At 46.1% G+C, this 18,936-nt stretch overlaps 1 protein-coding gene across 1 annotated transcript in view; it reads left to right on the top strand.

Annotated features, from left to right (window-relative positions):
- Positions 1 to 18,936, top strand: part of LOC310772592 (transmembrane protein 47-like) — a gene marked incomplete at both ends in the record, with an annotated part of 48,647 nt that overhangs the window by 18,902 nt on the left and 10,809 nt on the right. The window contains one exon of the mRNA XM_083632430.1: positions 15,682 to 15,822. Within this exon, the coding sequence (XP_083488556.1) occupies positions 15,682 to 15,822 (141 nt within the window). The remainder of the gene's footprint in view (positions 1 to 15,681; positions 15,823 to 18,936) is intronic.

Below are 18,936 nucleotides of genomic sequence, written 5' to 3'. Positions count from 1 at the left end.
AGTCTCTATACATCACTTAAATTGCACAAGACCTTAAATCAAAGAGAAACGCAGTATAATCACATTGAAGTGCTGCTGTACCGACCAAACAACTAGTTTTTTCGTTCATTTACAATGAATTATCTGGAAAGTAATGGCCCTCCTAAATCATATCTTCCGCTCCCACCCTCCCAGTAGCCTGACTCCTCCGTTCTGACAAATCCAAATATATTTAATTAAGGATTATATAGTAAACAATATCTGTTCTGTTTGGATTGCTTGCTTATAAGTCCCATATAGGACTTATAATTCACTATATCACAAGTCCAGTGGGTCAGAGAAGTTTATATACAGTAAGTTGTGCCTTTAAGCTTGGGAAGTTTCCAGAAAATGATGTCATGGCTTTAGAAGCTTCTGATAGGCTAATTGACATAATTTTGAGGTCTACCTGTGGCGGGTTGGGTCCGTGGTCTTCTGTTCTGAAGCCTAGTTCTCCTGTTCTGTTCTCGTTTTGTGTTTGGGTCGCTGTCATCCTGCTTCTTGCGCAGCTCGCCCAAGACCGGGTGTTTCCCACAGAGCCACAGCTCTGCCTGCTAGTGCTATTGGTACGTGATCGCAGAGCTGTGCGATCACTGGACAGGCCACCTGTCAGTTTGATCCCATACAGTTGTCATGAAAAGTGAAATTAGCTATAGAGACCAAAAAAGAAAGTTGAAAAGTTTACATAAATCACAGAACAACAGCAAAGGAAGGAAGGAAGATACTGGAGGAAACAAAGTATCTCTATCCACAGTGAAATGAGTCTTTATCAGGAGGCATAATCTGAAAGGCCGCTCAGCAAGGAAGAAGCCACTGCTCCAAAACTGCCATCAAAAGGCCAGACTACTACTACAGTGCTACTACTAATGTAACCATAGTGAGTGTGAGGGAGTGAGTGAGTGAGTGCGTGAGTGAGTGAGTGAGTGAGTGAGTGAGTGAGTGCGTGCGTGCGTGAGTGAGTGAGTGAGTAAGTGAGTGAGTGAGTGAGTGAGTGAGTGAGTGAGTGCGTGAGTGAGTGAGTGAGTGAGTGAGTGAGTGCGTGAGTGAGTGAGTGAGTGAGTGAGTGAGTGAGATATGTGATTCTCATGATTTGTATTACCTACTGTATAATAGAGGACGTATCGCTTATTATATAGTGGACAATGATTATGATTTTTCTTTACTTCTGATTGAGTGTACAATCGGTTTTTGTGTGTGTGTGCGTGTGTGTGTGCGTGTGTGTGTGTGTGTGTGTGTGTGTGTGTGTGTGTGTGTGTGTGTGTGTCTGGTCACAGCAACTTTTGATTGGCCGTGATTCTGACAGCGAGAGCGCCCGGCCTCCCTGCTGAGAGCGATGTTAAAAATGAATGAAAGATAAAAGCACCTGCATCCATGGACCATCCCTCAAATCTCACTCTCATCCCTCACTCCATTTTCACATGCCTCGCTGCACTGCTTCAACAACAGGGCAACTTTTCACATGCCTCGCTGCACTGCTTCAACAACAGGGCAACTTTTCACATGCCTCGCTGCACTGCTTCAACAACAGGGCAACTTTTCACATGCCTCACTGCACTGCTTCAACAACAGGGCAACTTTCCACATGCCTCGCTGCACTGCTTCAACAACAGGGCAACTTTTCAGATGCCTCGCTGCACTGCTTCAACAACAGGGCAACTTTTCACATGCCTCGCTGCACTGCTTCAACAACAGGGCAACTTTTCACATGCCTCGCTGCACTGCTTCAACAACAGGGCAACTTTCCACATGCCTCGCTGCACTGCTTCAAGAACAGGGCAACTTTTCACATGCCTCGCTGCACTGCTTCAACAACAGGGCAACTTTTCACATGCCTCGCTGCACTGCTTCAACAACAGGGCAACTTTTCACATGCCTCGCTGCACTGCTTCAACAACAGGGCAACTTTTCACATGCCTCGCTGCACTGCTTCAACAACAGGGCAACTTTCCACATGCCTCGCTGCACTGCTTCAAGAACAGGGCAACTTTTCACATGCCTCGCTAGTCGCTACACTGCTTCAACAACAGGGCAACTTTTCACATGCCTCGCTGCACTGCTTCAACAACAGGGCAACTTTTCACATGCCTCGCTGCACTGCTTCAACAACAGGGCAACTTTCCACATGCCTCGCTGCACTGCTTCAACAACAGGGCAACTTTTCACACGCCTCGCTGCACTGCTTCAACAACAGGGCAACTTTTCACATACCTCGCTGCACTGCTTCAACAACAGGGCAACTTTTCACATGCCTCGCTGCACTGCTTCAAGAACAGGGCAACTTTCCACATGCCTCGCTGCACTGCTTCAACAACAGGGCAACTTTTCACATGCCTCGCTGCACTGCTTCAACAACAGGGCAACTTTTCACATGCCTTGCTGCACTGCTTCAACAACAGGGCAACTTTTCACATGCCTCGCTGCACTGCTTCAACAACAGGGCAACTTTCCACATGCCTCGCTGCACTGCTTCAACAACAGGGCAACTTTTCACATGCCTCGCTGCACTGCTTCAACAACAGGGCAACTTTTCACATGCCTCGCTGCACTGCTTCAACAACAGGGCAACTTTTCACATGCCTCGCTGCACTGCTTCAAGAACAGGGCAACTTTCCACATGCCTCGCTGCACTGCTTCAACAACAGGGCAACTTTTCACATGCCTCGCTGCACTGCTTCAACAACAGGGCAACTTTTCGACCAGCAACGGACAACCCCCCCCCGGCCCCCCCAGGGATTGCCTCGGCATTGTTGCTCTAGTCCAGTCAGTTGGAGTCACATGATGTTGCCCAGCCTGCTTAGCAAAATATGAAAAGCAAACAGAAAGAAAATGGCAGACTCAAATCTCTTGCACAAACAGATAGCAGCGCTCGCACACAGGCAGATCAAACAGAGTCAAAGGGCTCTCTCTCCACCCCTCTCCAAGTCTCTTTCACCTCTTCTTCTCCTCTTTTTAATAAGACCAGAGGCCACGTTGGAAATAAGTGTTCACACTTTTACATGTCATCTCCCTTGGATTTTATTGTCTTCTACTCCATAAATAAAATCAATCAATTAATCATTCTTCGTTCTGGGGCGCCCGGGTACTGCAGCGGTAGATTCCCTGCCGACGAACACGAGGGTCGCACTCGCAGGTTCGAGCCGCCTTGTTACCTCCGGCTTGGTCGGGCGTCCATACAGGCACAATTGGCCGTGTCTGTGGGTGGGAAGCAAGGGTATGTGTCCTGGTTGCTGCACTAGTGCCTCCTCTGGTTGGTCAGGGCGTCTCGGGTGCGAGGGGAACTGAGGAAATAGCATGATCATCCCACGTGCTACGTCCTGCCGGTAAACGTCCTCGCTGTCAGGTGAAAAGCGGCTGGCAACTGCACATGTATCAGAGGAAGCATGTGCTAGTCTACAACCCTTCCCAGATGGCCAGAGGGGGTGGAGCATCGACCGGGACAGCAGGGGGAATTGGCCAAGTACAATTGGGGGGAAAACGGGGGGAAATCAGAAAACAACAACAACATCTTCTTTATCGCTCTCTTCCACCTCGCCCATCTTTTTTCTCTCCCCACAAATATGATGGTGTTTTTTATGTATCGGACATAATCACACACTTGAATAGCCATAGAATACACTACACACAGGCACGCATGCACACAGTGCCAGAGAGAGAGAGGGGGGTGGGGAGAAGGGTCCGATCTGCACAGCTTACTTCAACACCTGGATGTGATGTTTTTGGTAATGTACCACTTCTAGTGTTAAAGGAAGACTCCGGTGATTTTCAACCAGCTTTTTATCATAGAATATCAGAAAACTGTCAACAGTTTTGCAGTCATTCATTTAGTTTGACAGTTATTGAGAGTTGATTTGAGTTAAGTTGTGGACCGGTTATGTCATTTGTGCATAAATGACATCACTGGTCCACAACTTAACTCAAATTAAGTCTCAATAACTGTCAAACTAAATGAACGACTGCAAAACTGTTTACAGTTTTCTGATAAACTACTGATGTTGTCATGATAAAAAGCTGGTTGAAAATTTGCTTGAGTGTTCCTTTAAGACCTGACTGGTTTCAGTGAAAATAGGTTTCACGCACCACAGCTAACATGAGCCAGGCCACTTTGACAGCATCCTATCCCACCACAGTGTGGATGGAGGCAGACAGCTGGAATAAAAGGTTAGAGTCATGGTCAAATGTCTTTTCTGCAGCCAGATGGATTAGACAACAAGGTGTGTGTTTGTGTTTGTGTGTCCTGTCCCCAGGAGAGAGAGGGGGAGTGTAGCAGCTTGTGTGTGTCTTGCGTTTGACATGATGTATGGCGTGGCTTGTGGGTGTGTCTCTGCATGTGTGTGTGCGCGCCTGTGTGCGTGCGCTATTTCAGTGTGTGTCTAGTCACTATGCTGCTCCCTATATATACGGTAAATGCGGATGGATTTTTGATAACATGCCAGCAAAGCTCTTTAGCCGGGGCTTTCTGTCAGCTCAGGTATACTAAGTGCTCTCTCTCTCTCTCTCCCCATCTTCCCAGTCTCCCCTACCTCTCTCGCTCTATCACTTCCCCTCCTCTCCTTTGGCATTTCTTTTCGTGCTGCCCTCTCTCTGTCCTTGTAACATTATGCTGGTACTTCTCCCCTTGCTTCTCCTCTTCCTCCTCTCTTCTTTTAATCAGCCTCTCCTCTCTTCATCCATCCATCCCTCCCTCTCATCTTTTTATCAGCCATCAGCCTCTCCTCTCTTCATCCCTCCCTCTCTTCCTCAGCGCTACCTCGACTCTAGCTTCCTTTCTTTTGTTTTTGTTGGTTCCTTGTTTCTGCATTCATTTATTCCATCTTCCCCTCTTCATCCCTTCATCCTCCCTCTATCTTTCCTGGCTTCTTTCCTCTTACCTCCTTCCTCCCTTTATTCCTTCCATCTTCTGTCCTTCTATCTTCTTGTCCTCCCTTCCCTCATTCCACCCTTTACTTGTTTCCTTCCATCCTCCCTTCTTTTTTCCATAGACTATCCACCTTATTTCTAGCTGCCATGATGCTATGGGTGCTTCTTCCGGTGTAATAGACGGTTTTAACTTGAAAAAAAAAAACGTCTATGAGGGTTTTACAGCAGAGCCATTCTGCTCTACAGCCGTAAGGGTTAAAGTTTAGAAAAAAATGTAGACGGTCAAAGTAACCATTTAGATTACTCTTGTGTGCTCAGTTGATCAAATAACGATAAATAATGGCTATTTAGAAATCTGGTTTTCGTTTTCAGCTTTATTTGATGCATTAAATGTCGTTCGGGTGCTGGGATAACGTAATGCATTATGGGTAGTCGGCTACTGTGGCTAATGCTAGCGGCTAGCATTAGTTACTTTACATGGCAGTAAAACCACTGAATGACCAAAGTGATTTAACTTTTAACCATTTCGAGTAACACTGTTTCCATACGGAGCCCCAGCGTTGGTTAGTTGTTTATAACGTGACTATATTTATAACTTTTATAACGTACTCCGGTTTCCGGTTTATAATTCGGGTCTGCAGCCAAAGAGTATAACAAAGGAAATGGCAAGCTGCAACAATCAAGTCACGTTAAACCGGACCTTGTACCCATAATTATTTTTACAGTGGGGCATTCAAAAATAAGGTGGATGAGATACTGCTTTCCCTCCGCGTACTTATACGTTTAAAAGTATATCCCACCCAAATACTGCTTTCTCTCCGAGTACCTATACGTTTAAAGTTGAGTAATTGGAAATATAGACACCTTAACACGTTCATTGCCAACAACGAGTTGAGTCGTCAAACACAATCCAGCTGTTCACCGCCAACGACGAGTTGAGTCGTCAAAAAAAATATATTTTTTTTTTGACGGTGCTACGTGGATCAATGCCCCCCGCGTCTCCTATGGAGATATTGGAAGTATTGAATGTGTATAATCTATTTTACCGACCAGCTAGGTGGCGACGGTCCTCTCCCGACAGAGATAAAGTCAACCAAAAGCAGCCGCCTCCCGCGGCTGCTTCCTCCAAGGAAGGAAATCAAGGAAATGGCTTGGCGATTTTACAGTCAGAAACGAACGAGCCTCATTCTCATACTGTAGGCGGGGACGCTTTCGCGCTGCTGCGGTGGGGGGTTCCAGAAATGGACTGTGTGGGCAGCATAAAGCCTAGAGTCGCACGGGGCTTCATCGGGGCTCTCAAACCCAAGAGACGAGTGAGACCTATCCACACTCGCTGCCAGGGAGGGAGGCTGCTCAAACTCGCTGCCAGGGAGGGACGCTGCTCAAACTCCCAGCAGCAGAGCACTCACTTGTGACAAACGCAGGCTGAAAGCCACTAGACACGCCCACGGAGGGAGGAGTTGAAGGAGAGGGCGTTCGGAACTATATTGTTTGGATGTCTGATCTCTCACTGATGCCAAAAATAAATGGTTAAAGTGACTGTTCTGCCTGTTTGATTGAATTTCACAAAACTGTGATTATCTCAGCTTCCTGTCTCAGACGCTAAAACCATGCTGTACTCAACGGCTAATATCTACATAACTACTAACTCTACAAACTAACTCTTTTAGACAGAGAAAGCACACATTCTATTAGTACTTTTGTGAACTTTGTGTTGACAAACTCCAAGCAGAAAAGAATCCTCGGCTCTTGTAAAATGAGCCAGAATCCTCAAAAAAACGGCTTTGCAAAAGCTACCTACAGCAAAAAAAAAAACGGCTGGCAGTCAATGTGTTAAAGATGATGTGTACCAAAAATCGTTGTTCTATCTTTATGTTAACATACTTGACTAACCTTTTGTTTGGGAGCTTTGATGCAGCCACCCTCTTCTTGTGGTGCAACCAGGAACAGCTCTGGTCATGTGACAATTTACACTAAGCATGTGACACTGAAACATTAACATCCTTTATTACTTCAATATTTGCTGGAAATGCATTGATACATCATTGAGTAACATGTTTAGAGCCTAACTGAAATGCATTGATACATCATTGAGTAACATGTTTAGAGCCTAACTGAAATGCATTGATACATCATTGAGTAACATGTTTAGAGCCTAACTGAAATGCATTGATACATCATTGAGTAACATGTTTAGAGCCTAACTGAAATGCATTGATACATCATTCAGTAACATGTTTAGAGCCTAACTGAAATGCATTGATACACCATTGAGTAACATGTTTAGAGCCTAACTGAAATGCATTGATACATCATTGAGTAACATGTTTAGAGCCTAACTGAAATGCATTGATACACCATTGAGTAACATGTTTAGAGCCTAACTGAAATGCATTGATACACCATTGAATAACATGTTTAGAGCCTAACTGAAATGCATTGATACATCATTGAATAACATGTTTAGAGCCTAACTGAAATGCATTGATACATCATTCAGTAACATGTTTAGAGCCTAACTGAAATGCATTGATACACCATTGAGTAACATGTTTAGAGCCTAACTGAAATGCATTGATACACCATTGAATAACATGTTTAGAGCCTAACTGAAATGCATTGATACATCATTGAATAACATGTTTAGAGCCTAACTGAAATGCATTGATACATCATTCAGTAACATGTTTAGAGCCTAACTGAAATGCATTGATACATCATTCAGTAACATTTTTAGAGCCTAACTGAAAAAGCTTTTTACGGTCACTATTGTGGCCGATGGGATTACATCACTTTGCTAGACTTGGGGATTTATGACATCAGGGACGACCCCTGGGGGGTTGGAGAAGGCCTCGATCTGCAGCTCCTCAAACATCTCCTCATCATCATTGCTGCGAAGAGCCAGACCAACTGTAGTCGGGGCCTGAGCGCTGGCAGTCTGGCTGGTGAACCCACAGTCACCAAGGGTCAAGCTGTCCTCTAGCAACTGCTTCTCTTTGTAAAGCCGCTGTTCTTCAGGCGCTCGCTTGAGAATTCCTTCAACAATACGCTTCAGTTCATAGACAGTGGTGGACTCCTTGGCATCTGTGAAGATTGTGGTCTTCTGACACCGGATCATTAAGAACACCTCCATTTCAAGTGGTTTATCTGCCAGTTCCTACTTGTAGCCTCTGCGGGGAAGGATCACCGATGACATCACAATTGCTCGAGTGACAGCAATGACATCACAATTGATCAAGTGACATCACTGATGACATCACTCATATCAATGTCAATGATGACATCACTCACTGGTGACATCACAGTATTTGTGGGATTGATTGATTGATTGAATTTATTTGACAAATTATAAAATACAATACACCAACAAGCAGTATCAAATAATTCATCAGGATATCACAATAAAGTCGTTAAACTCATTTCCATTGTGTTCCTCCTGAGGTTTCGGCTGGGAGGCAAACAGAAAAGGGAATGATGCTGCAATATACAATAATACAATACAATACAATACTTCACATGAGAAAACATCAGTATAGAACAATCAAGTTCAAAAGTTCAAAAACCAGTCAAAGAATGGTTTTGCACTATATTACTGTAGCTTATCAGCATGAATCTTTTAGAAGGTTTTTTAAAACTATTCAGAGAATTAGCAGATTTAATTTCGTTAGGGTTATTATACCTTTAAACCTATAAGTACTCTCGGAGAGAAAGTAATATTTGGGTGGGATATACCTTAAACCTATACTGTAAGTACTTGGACATAAAACTGTATTTGGGTGGAATAAACCTTTAAATCTATCATTGGTCATCCAAAACACTAGGTCCCAGACTTGCGGGTAATAAATGTGCAGGTCTCTGTGTCTCTGTGTCTCTGTGTCTCTGTGGCTCTGTGTCTCTCTGTCTCTGGGCTCTGTGGCTCTGGGCTCTGTGTCTCTGTGTCTCTGTGTCTCTGGGCTCTGTGGCTCTGGGCTCTGTGGCTCTGTGTCTCTGTGGCTCTGTGGCTCTGGGCTCTGTGGCTCTGGGCTCTGTGGCTCTGTGTCTCTGGGGCTCTGTGTCTCTGTGGGCTCTGTGGCTCTGGGCTCTGTCGCTCTGTGGCTCTGGGCTCTGTGTCTCTGTCGCTCTGTGGCTCTGGGCTCTGTGTCTGTCGCTCTGTGGCTCTGTGGCTCTGTGGCTCTGTGGGCTCTGTGGCTCTGTGGCTCTGTGGCTCTGGGCTCTGTGGCTCTGTGGCTCTGTGGCTCTGTGGCTCTGCAGATACATAGTATAGGAGTAAGGAGATGTCCAACAGCACCACACAGAAATCAGAAACTAAAAGTGAGGCCTGTCTGCAATAGGCTTATTAATATTCATGAATTGCAATACCTTCACGGCCCACAGGTTGGGAATGGCTGCGAGGATTTGTTTTTGCAGCCAGTGGCCTCGCCCCTTGCTGGCCATTAGAGTGTCCAGGTTTAAGGCACTTCCGCATTGGCTTTATTTTGCAGCACCAAAGGTTGCCCCTTGTTTTTCCCTTCTTTTCTCCCTTTGTTCCTTCATTCTTTCATTCCTTCCTTCCAATACTCCATCCTACCTACCTTTCCTTGCTTCCTTTGCCTGCATCCAGACCTTCCAATCCGCCCACTCCACCCAGTTGTGTTTTGGCTGCTTCTGGTCTGGCATCATGACATAGCCTTCAACGTGACGTCACAGACTATGCATCATGACATAGCCTTCAACGTGACGTCACAGACTATGCATCATGACATAGCCTTCAACGTGACGTCACAGACTATGCATCATGACATAGCCTTCAACGTGACGTCACAGACTATGCCTGTAGCGTAAGTTTCGTCTGGAAGGTCTATTCAGAGCGGTTTCTTCGTGACTGATGTACTGACTGAGTACTGAGTACTGAGTATATAGAGGTCATGTGGAGGCTGAGTTTACCCAGGCTAATCATTACATGCAACAGCGGTTTCCTCGGTTGAAAAAACGATTAGCCAATCAGCACCAAGGGGGGTTTCCCGCCGGAGAAGCGTTCATGTCGGTCATGAGCAGCAGAGCGAGCAGAGCCCAGAGCCAGCCCAGAAAAGTTGAGAGCCACGCACCATTGTAAGGTGGGCTACTCGTGTAAAATAACGTTACTTCTCGAGGTGCTCCGATTGATCGGCATGCGAACGGAATCAGCAGATTTTCAGCCTAAAATATGAGATCGGTGAATTCCGATCTCCGATTGCAAAACCGATGTGAGACGTGAGCGGAGTTGTGGTCAAAATGGAAATGCAAACACAGCTGAAACATCTCAGCATTGTCATTACAAAGTTTGTCTGTTATGTATACCAGGATAAAATACCTTGTGGGAGAAGCAACTACTGTAGCAATCCTTGCAGCCGAGCAGGAGGACTGCAGCTCCGCTCGTCATCTCTTCACATGTTTACTAGTTATCCACACTGAGTGAGTTTGGTGAGTGTCAGAGGCCTATGCTGCTTCACTGAGGCTACGTTAGCTCTAACGTGACTTTACAATGCAGTTTGCTAAAGTTGCTACATGTAGCATTAGCAACGAAATAGCTATATAATAGGATATAGTTTGTTTTGCTCATCTTTATTCGTCTCATTCAAGATTCAAGATTTTTATTGTCACTCCGTAGTACAAGTATCACGTGTGAAATTCTTGTGCTGTAGGCTCCGTTACAACATAGTGCAAAAAATAAAATAGAAGATATATAAATAAAACAAGAGGCAACGGGCAATAGAGCAGTAACGGTGAAAACACACCGCACGCGTCTCCTGCACGTAAGCTGCGCGGCGCGACCATTTGCGACCTTGTGCGCAGCCAGTTTTCATTAGGACACCATGTTAACAGATCTGTCAGTCCACACCGAATTGCGCGCAGCGCGCCGCTCAGCTCAGCTCCGCGGACGCTCAGGGCCGCTCAGCTCAGCCTGGAGTTCTATTTTCCTGCGCGGCCGTCTGCGCCTGTGAGCGACTCTGTCAAGTTGAACAGATCAGATAAGGGCAGACAGGAACTCCGAAACCGGACATTCGTCAAATAAAACCAATTTCAAAGTGAAATAATGTTTATTTACGTTGTTGATTGCCCGTTTGGAAGTGTGAAAAGAGAGAAAGAGCAGTGGGAGAGGGGGAGCGGCTTCTAGGGGCTCGTTGCCTGCGGAGCAACAAGTAGAGAGCTAGGACTCGCCTTCTCTCTACAACAGCACGCACTGGGAAAACGGGAGGAGAACAGACAAATGATGCAATTGCATTTTATAACGAAGGTAGCCATTAACTGTTATCCCAAACATATTACTTTAGATATTTATGTCATCATTTACTTGGCCATGATAAGGAAGACAGGAGATCTGGGGCAAAATATATAGCGGACGAGCAGAGCGCGCAAAGAGAGCTGCGCTCTCTGTGTGGACACTTTAAGCGACTTCTGCGCGGAGGTGCGCTGCGCGGCGCATGCGCGCAATTTTCGCCTCTGGTATGTCCCCAGCGTAAGACACGCCACAGACAGTGGCGTATTCACTGCCCATAGTGCAAATGGCATGAACATACTTTAAACATAATTAAACATAATAACATTCTGTTAGGTGCAAATAGCGTATACCTAATTAAACATACTATTGAACATTAGTCATACATAATGGTGGCATCTACAGTGCGGTACAGTACGGCTACTACACTATTTGTATATGTTAAGGAGTCTCGTGGCCTGTGAGAAGAAACTGTCCCTCAAGCGATTTGTGCGTGCTCTTGGGACCCTGTATCTCCTCCCTGAGGGTAGCAGGGAGAACAGACTGTTGTGGGGGTGGTTTGTGTCTTTGATGATCTTCAGGGACCTCCTGAGGCACCGCTGGTTGTACAGATCTTGCAGTTCTGGCAGCTCACATCCTGTTACGTGCTGGGCCGCGCGCCTCACCCTTCTTAGCGCCCTGCGGTCCATGGTGGTGCAGTTCCCGTACCAGGTGGTGAAGCAGCCAGTCAGCAGGCTTTCAATCGTGCCTCTGTAGAAGTCCCTGAGGATTTTTGGCCTTAGCCTGAATTTTTTCAGGCGCCTGAGTCCGTGTAGTCGCTGTTGGGCCTTTTTGACAACAGTGGCGGTGTGGTTGGCCCATGTCAGGTCCTGGTGGATATTGACTCCCAGGAAGCTGTCCACCCTTTCCACCACTGTGCCGTTGATGGTGATTGGGGGGGGTGTGCCCCCCCCTTCTGTAGTCTACAATGACCTCCTTTGTCTTGGAGACGTTCAGAGAGAGCTGGTTGTCCTGACACCATTGTTCCAGGGCCTCCACCTCCTTTCTGTAGGCTGTCTCGTCGCTCCTGGAGATCCGCCCCACGACCGCTGTGTCGTCTGCAAACTTCACGATGGTGTTCGAAGTTTGAGTCGCCACGCAGTCGTGGGTGTAGAGGTCATACCAGAAGGGGCTGGAGACGCACCCCTGTGGCGCTCCTATGCTGATGGTCAGTGGGGAGGAGGTGAGGTTGCCCACTTTCACCACCTGGCAGCGGTCTGTTAGAAAGTCCAGGATCCAGTCACACATCGCTTTGCTTAGTCCCAGATCCTTGAGTTTGCTCACCAGCCTGGAGGGTACTATGAATGCTGAGCTGTAGTCCACGAACAGCATTCTCACATAAGTGTCCTTCCCCTCCAGGTGGGAGAGGGCGGTGTGGAGCACGTGTGCTACTGCATCCGCTGTGCTCCTGTTGGGGCGGTATGCGAATTGTAGCGGGTCGTGGTCCGGGGGGAGTGTGGGGCGGATCTGTGATATAACCAGCTTTTCGTCCTGGTAATAACATCAGAGTGCGTCACAAAACGATGTAAATGGTTCTGGAAACCTCAGTTTAATAAAAGCTATACTGAAACTAGGGTTGTGCGATGTCACCAAAATATCCATCGTGATTGTTTTACAGTGAAACATCGTTTTGAACGATGGCATCGTCATTTATGCCATCCGCCGCTGCAATGCACGTTAAAAGCAGGATACCTGAGCTCTTCATGAGACCGACAGGCAGGCTACTAGTGCACAGAGCCAGGCCACTCAAGCAGTGTGTAACAGCTAGCAGTAGCTGCTGTGCTCTCTCAACTCTCTCCAGTCTCCTCAACTCTCTCTTATTAGGTTCAAAAGTCCACGCGAATCTAACATTATATCCGCCAGTAATTCTGTCAGTTTTCTACCAGCTAGTTAAATTCAACACACACGCACATGTTGTTGGTCAGGATCTGTATTCAACGGCGCAAAACAAATAGGCTAACATTAACGTTACAGTCGTTAACGTTACAGACTATTTGTTTTGCGCCGTTCAATATTGCAAGTGCTGGATCAACTTCTACTTTCACTTTGGAAACAGGCGAGTTAAATTCACAGTTGAAGACTTGTACTCACTTTGGGTTGAAAACAGGAAAGAACGTGAAGTTTCTTCTTTGTCATAAAAGTTTTCACAACAAAAGAACTGACTTCTCATGCGTGGGGGACGCCCCGGCATCATTAAACAAGCGCACCCAGTGCAGAGAAGCACTAGAGCGGAGGAGGGGGAGGGGAGGCTTTTCTGAGTCTGAACTGGGTGCACTCGTTTAATGTCGCCGGCCCCCACACGTCACGGTAAGTGGACTTGGTATTTTTTATTATTAAAAAGGCACACATTTATTTCGAACAGATAATTAATCACGATGATCCGATGTAGAAGGCTCAAAGGTCGATGGGGGGTCGGCCAATCACGATGGTCGATGCCATCGTCCATCGTGCCAACCCTAACTGAAACAGCTACTGGCTTTTTCAGCATCAAAATATATTTTTTTCCCCCAGTACCTCACTATAACACGTAAAGATGGAAAAGGCAGCCAAACATCCTTTAATTTTTCGGATCAGCTGCTAAAAAGGTACGTTTACAATCATGAAGAAACAATGTTAAAAGCGTGTTTCTTTTCAACACGGTTGAATCAAAAGTTAGCGTTAATCACCCCATTGCAATTTGCATCGCCAGAATTCGCCACAAAATTCTAAAAATGCCGGCCGCTGTGCCAAATGATGATCAATGCCTTGTGCAACTTGTGTGATCGCTGGTTGAGAGATTGTTTAGCTGTTTGTGTTGATAACTGACTCTGCTGAGTCTGCTCTGCTGTGCCCATATACGTCTTTTCGTTTCAGAGCTGCAAATGTCACGGGCTACTTCTGCAATGTTTATAGACAGTGGTTTGCAGCACTTGAGGAATCCGTGAGTTTGCTCGCTCATTTAATTCGTTGATATAAGCGATTGCCCGAACGATGAATTAATAGGCTACGTGAACGTTAGCGTGTGTGCGTGCGCGGGGGGGGGGGGGGTTGTTGGGACCTGTGCGTGTGCGGGTGTTCCCCATATAGGTGCGTTCCCCCACTTCTCTAGATAGCACTACACCTCTGCATTTATTCAACTAGAGTCGATCTCTAGGGAGGAGACTATCTATCCCTTTGTGTGTGTGTGTGTGTGTGTGTGTGTGTGTGCAGTGCAGTGTCAGGATTCCATCTATTTATATCAGTGTTTCTGACATAATCAGTGACATCATAGGTGATGTCTTTGCATGAGTGACATCACACAATTGCTTGTGTGACATTGATCAGGGCCGCCGCACCCTATACGCAGAGTACGCAGACTGCGTAGGGCATCATGTGACTGAGGGCACCAAAAAAAAAAAAAAAGGTCAGGCCACTCACTGAACAGCAGGCCAGGCGCCGCCTACTGGTTTACTAGTGGTTTTATTACTTTATTCAGGGTTAAAGTGGGTGCATCTCATTGTAAAATTGGACTCGGCCCAAATTGGGCCTTAAACGGCCCAAATTGGGCTTCAAATGGCCAAAATCTGGCTTCAACTGGTCCAAATCTGGCTTCAACTGGCCCAAATCTGGCTTCAAACGACCCAAATTGGGCTTCAAACGACCCAAATTGGGCTTCAAACAGCCCAAATTTTTCGCCGCCGCCCTTCGGACGCCGGCACGCGCGTCGGCCCGTATCGGCCTGGCCTGCTTGGTATCTAATGCCCGGCCTGAATTATGATCCCAGTCCGCCCCTGCTTGCATGTACAGTTTAACAATCGCTTGTTTGCTGACATGTACAGTAATTCTAACAATTGTTTGTTTGCCACATGTAATGTAATGTGAGATACACTAGTATCGTTCATAATTAATGATTTTGCAGTCTTTCGTTTGACAGTTATTGAAAGTTTTGCGGGGGGGGGGGGGGGGGCACCACAAAACAATTACGCTTAGGGCACCCAAATGGCCAGCAGCGGCCCTGACATTGATGATCACAATTGCTCGAGTGACATCACTGATGATATTACTCAGGCACACTGTGGCCCTCCCACTTTGCCATCACAACTGCCTGATGGCATCACTCCTCTCTTCCTCTTCCCCCTCCTCTGCTCTCGATTTTGGCTGGTTTAATCCATCAACCCCATGGAAAAAAAGTCGCCGGACGTCGGACGTCCTGTTGGAAGATGCTATTAAACTCCCGACTGGATTAGAATCAGGCCAACACGTTGGTCTCTAGTGATTGGTTATGGAAAATGGAATTCCCCTGGGGGAATCTCCTCATGGAAATCGGTTAGAGTGGACGCAATGTCAGACTAGAAGAGGGAAATGGAGTGTAACGAGTGACAATTTACAGTAGTCTGATATCAGGCTATTGCTTCCTAGCTTCCTGTCATCGTTTTTCTTTTCTCCCTCTCATTCTCTGCCCTCTTCTCTCTCGTCTAAGCAAAATCAATGGTGACAGAAGACCGTTCAAATTAAATGTAAATAAAGTAATTCCTCTCCTGTTGTTCTCCCCTCCCCCTCCCCTCACTGTCCAGACTGGCAGGTTGCTACGCTGGCCCTGTTGCTAGGGGGCGGAGCCTTGGTGTTGATGTCGTTCCTGGTCGCCCTGGTTGCCGTGTGCATCGGCACGAGACGGCGATTCTACGCGCCCGTCGCCGTCATGCTCTTCGCCGCAGGTCCGCTCACGCACGCACACTCGTGCGTGCGCACACACACACACACACACACACACACACACACACACACACACACACTCACACACACACAAACAAACAGGGTAACCACATTGAAATGTACTGCTATATGCTATGTGTATGCAGTTTCACACACACACACACACATACACACCCTCATATAGACATCACAATACACACACACACACACACACACACACACACACACACACACACACACACACACACACACACACACAATTTCTGTCTTCCTCAAACTCATTTACAGAAAATCCTGTTTTTATGACTCTGGCCCAGCAGGGTCGCATGCAGTGTCACGCCTGTCCATTTAATTTCCCCATTTAATTTCCCCTGCCTGCCAACCCAAATCTCAAATTGGACAAGCGTCAAGTTTCTACATTTTCTGATTTTCACTGCCTGGAATAATTGGAAAATTTCATCTTTTAAGGTGTGAAATGTTTCATTTTGCAAAACTGGATGTGTTGCCTGTCAGAAAACCAAAGCAGTTAGATACGACACTTGAAATCACCTCACCATTGGGATAGTTCAGAGTTGTAAGGAGTCTGACGCCATATTTACACCTAGTTTTTAAATGTGACCTGGATCCGGATAAGTTATCTTCATTTTATCTGGATAAGGAAAAATGCATGCTAATGCAAGGTGTAAATGCATTTGAGGTAGTCTGGCTCACATTGTGTTCAGATCTTTTACACCTGGATTTTTAAATGCGGCCATTATCCAGATAACTGGTAATAAAACCAGGTGTAAATGGGGTGATGTGACCTGGTAGTCCTTTTATCATGGAAAGTAAATTGTTTAATTTTCTGGCATGTACAAGAGTGGAAATCGCACCAAGACTTGAAAAAAACATAATTGCCATCGCTCATTCAAACATCATCAGTCATTTTGCATAATAATTGCGAAGATTTCTTTCTTTCTTCAGTGTGAAGCAGGAAGTAAAGTAGGTGTACCCAATAATATTAATGAGGGCCCTGGCACTCTAACACCTAAAAGGCAAACAACCAATCCAAGGTGTGATGACCCTCTCACTCTCCCGCTTTGCTGCTGCTGTGTCTAGTCTCTCCTGCAGTCTGCAGGAGGGATCTTGGGCTGATTGAGTGCACCTGGGACCAGTGTAGTCATTGTGCTTAAAGGGACACTCCTCCGAAAAACACTGCCAATTTATTTTGCACATAATCTCACACACATCTGAAAACTGTAAACAGTCTTTGGATATGTGTGAGATGTGCAGAATAAATCAGCACTGAAAATGAGTGTGCAGACCCAACGCACTTATTTGAGCTGCCAGCGCCTTTCTGCAATTCATTCTCTATGGTAAGGACGCGCTAAGCGTGCTCCTCTTTCAAGGAACGCACCTTGCGTTTAAGCGCTCCTAGCATCTAGTGTTTTTTGACAGAGCGCTTTGGGCGTCTCAAGCTGAAAAAAGTTCATTTGGAGGAAAAGCGCACTGCTCGTCAATGTCACTCCTCCTACCTCTTCTCCTCCCAGGGGGATCTTCAACCTCCGCTGCTGCCAGAATTGCCAATAATCTGGCTTTCATGTTTACAGTCAACAACATCAAACAGACGAAACCAGCTGGCTACCATCCATGTGATCGTTGTGTCCTGAACTGTACTGCACGCGACTGCAGTGGAAAACAAAGCACACACAAAAACGTTCTGTGTGCTGGTCTGTGCACATTGGAAGTGCTCTCGACATGATTTCCAAAGCGTTCACACACGTTTGGTGTGCACGACCGCTAAGAAGACCTTCAGACCATTCAGCCTCTCTCCCTCCTCACCGATGCACTTCTTGTTACAACCCGGCCCTAGATTGGAACTAAGAAGGGTTACACGCCAAAATAAAAGTTAATACAATAATGTAATAAGTACAACTCAAGGAAAATAATTCGACAACACAAACTACATGAAACCAAAGGACAGAACAAACGGTGCATCGGGGAGGAGGGAGAGAGACTGAATGGTCTGAAGGTCTTCTTAAGCCCAGTTGAGTACACTGGGTCCAGGTGCACTCAATCAGCCCTGACGTCGACCCCACCCACCAGGCTCCTGCAAGTGGGAGGGTCGTCACTCCCCCCTCCATAAAAACAGGGTCCCACCGGGAACACAAGCAAACACAAGTTTACAAAACGATGCATTTAATTTTCCCTGCTCGAGTCGCCTGCCCCTGGCCAGCTCCTTCCCCCATCCTCAGCAGACCTCGGTCCCTGAAGGGAGCAATTTAAGAGGAAGGGCAGAATAGCACAGGAGACAACAGGAACCAGAGACAAACACATAATAATTTCCAGCCGAGTTATAACACCTGTTCTAATTTTGAAAAATTAGAAGCCAAGCCTCACAAGTGCAAGTCAACAGGGCAGATTTTCTTTAAATCATATTTCTAATCACTTTTACTAGATCATGCAATACAAACCTGACAATGAAACTGTTTTCAGAGAAGTGATTTTCAGCACCATTGACTTGAAATCTTATCAGAAAAAGTCAAAACGTACTTTTGTGACTCAGTAATTCATAATTCTTACTAAATAATTTATTGACCCCTATATAATATATATATACTAAAGCTACGATCCTAAAGATCAGTAACACTTAACTCTGACAATGTGCCTATTTCTGCACGCATGCTGCCTGGGTCACAAACACTAACAACTTCTCCCTCCCATATCTGAAAAAGCCAAACACTGAGACAAGGGCTTTTTGGATGGCCTAAAAAGTGACTCAGTGAATGATACATCAGATATAGGCTTCTTTACAACCAACTACCGCTGTTATTTAAGGTAGTTTATTTTCCACACCATCTATGTTAATATTAGCATGTCTTTTGGATATTATGCATTCTATGTTCTGTTCTTTTAGGAGCGTGCCAGGGCTTGTTTATGTTCCCACAAAATTAATTCCCTTTGAAGAAATAGCGATTGATGTGTTCTCCTTTGTTCTACTGCCACCCATCTCTCTCCCCTCCCTTTTTAAACAGCTAGCTCCCTGCCCGTCCTCCCTCTGCCCTCCTTTCTACCTCCGGTAATCACTCCAAACTCAGTCTGTCTCGTACCTCCTCCTCTCCTCCTCTCTCCATGTC

This window comes from Poromitra crassiceps (assembly GCF_964638095.1).
Source record: "Poromitra crassiceps genome assembly, chromosome: 3".
In the NCBI taxonomy this organism is placed as follows: Eukaryota; Metazoa; Chordata; class Actinopteri; order Beryciformes; family Melamphaidae; genus Poromitra; species Poromitra crassiceps.
Note: the sequence above shows the minus strand (reverse complement) of the source record. Positions and strands in the feature narration are given on the sequence as shown.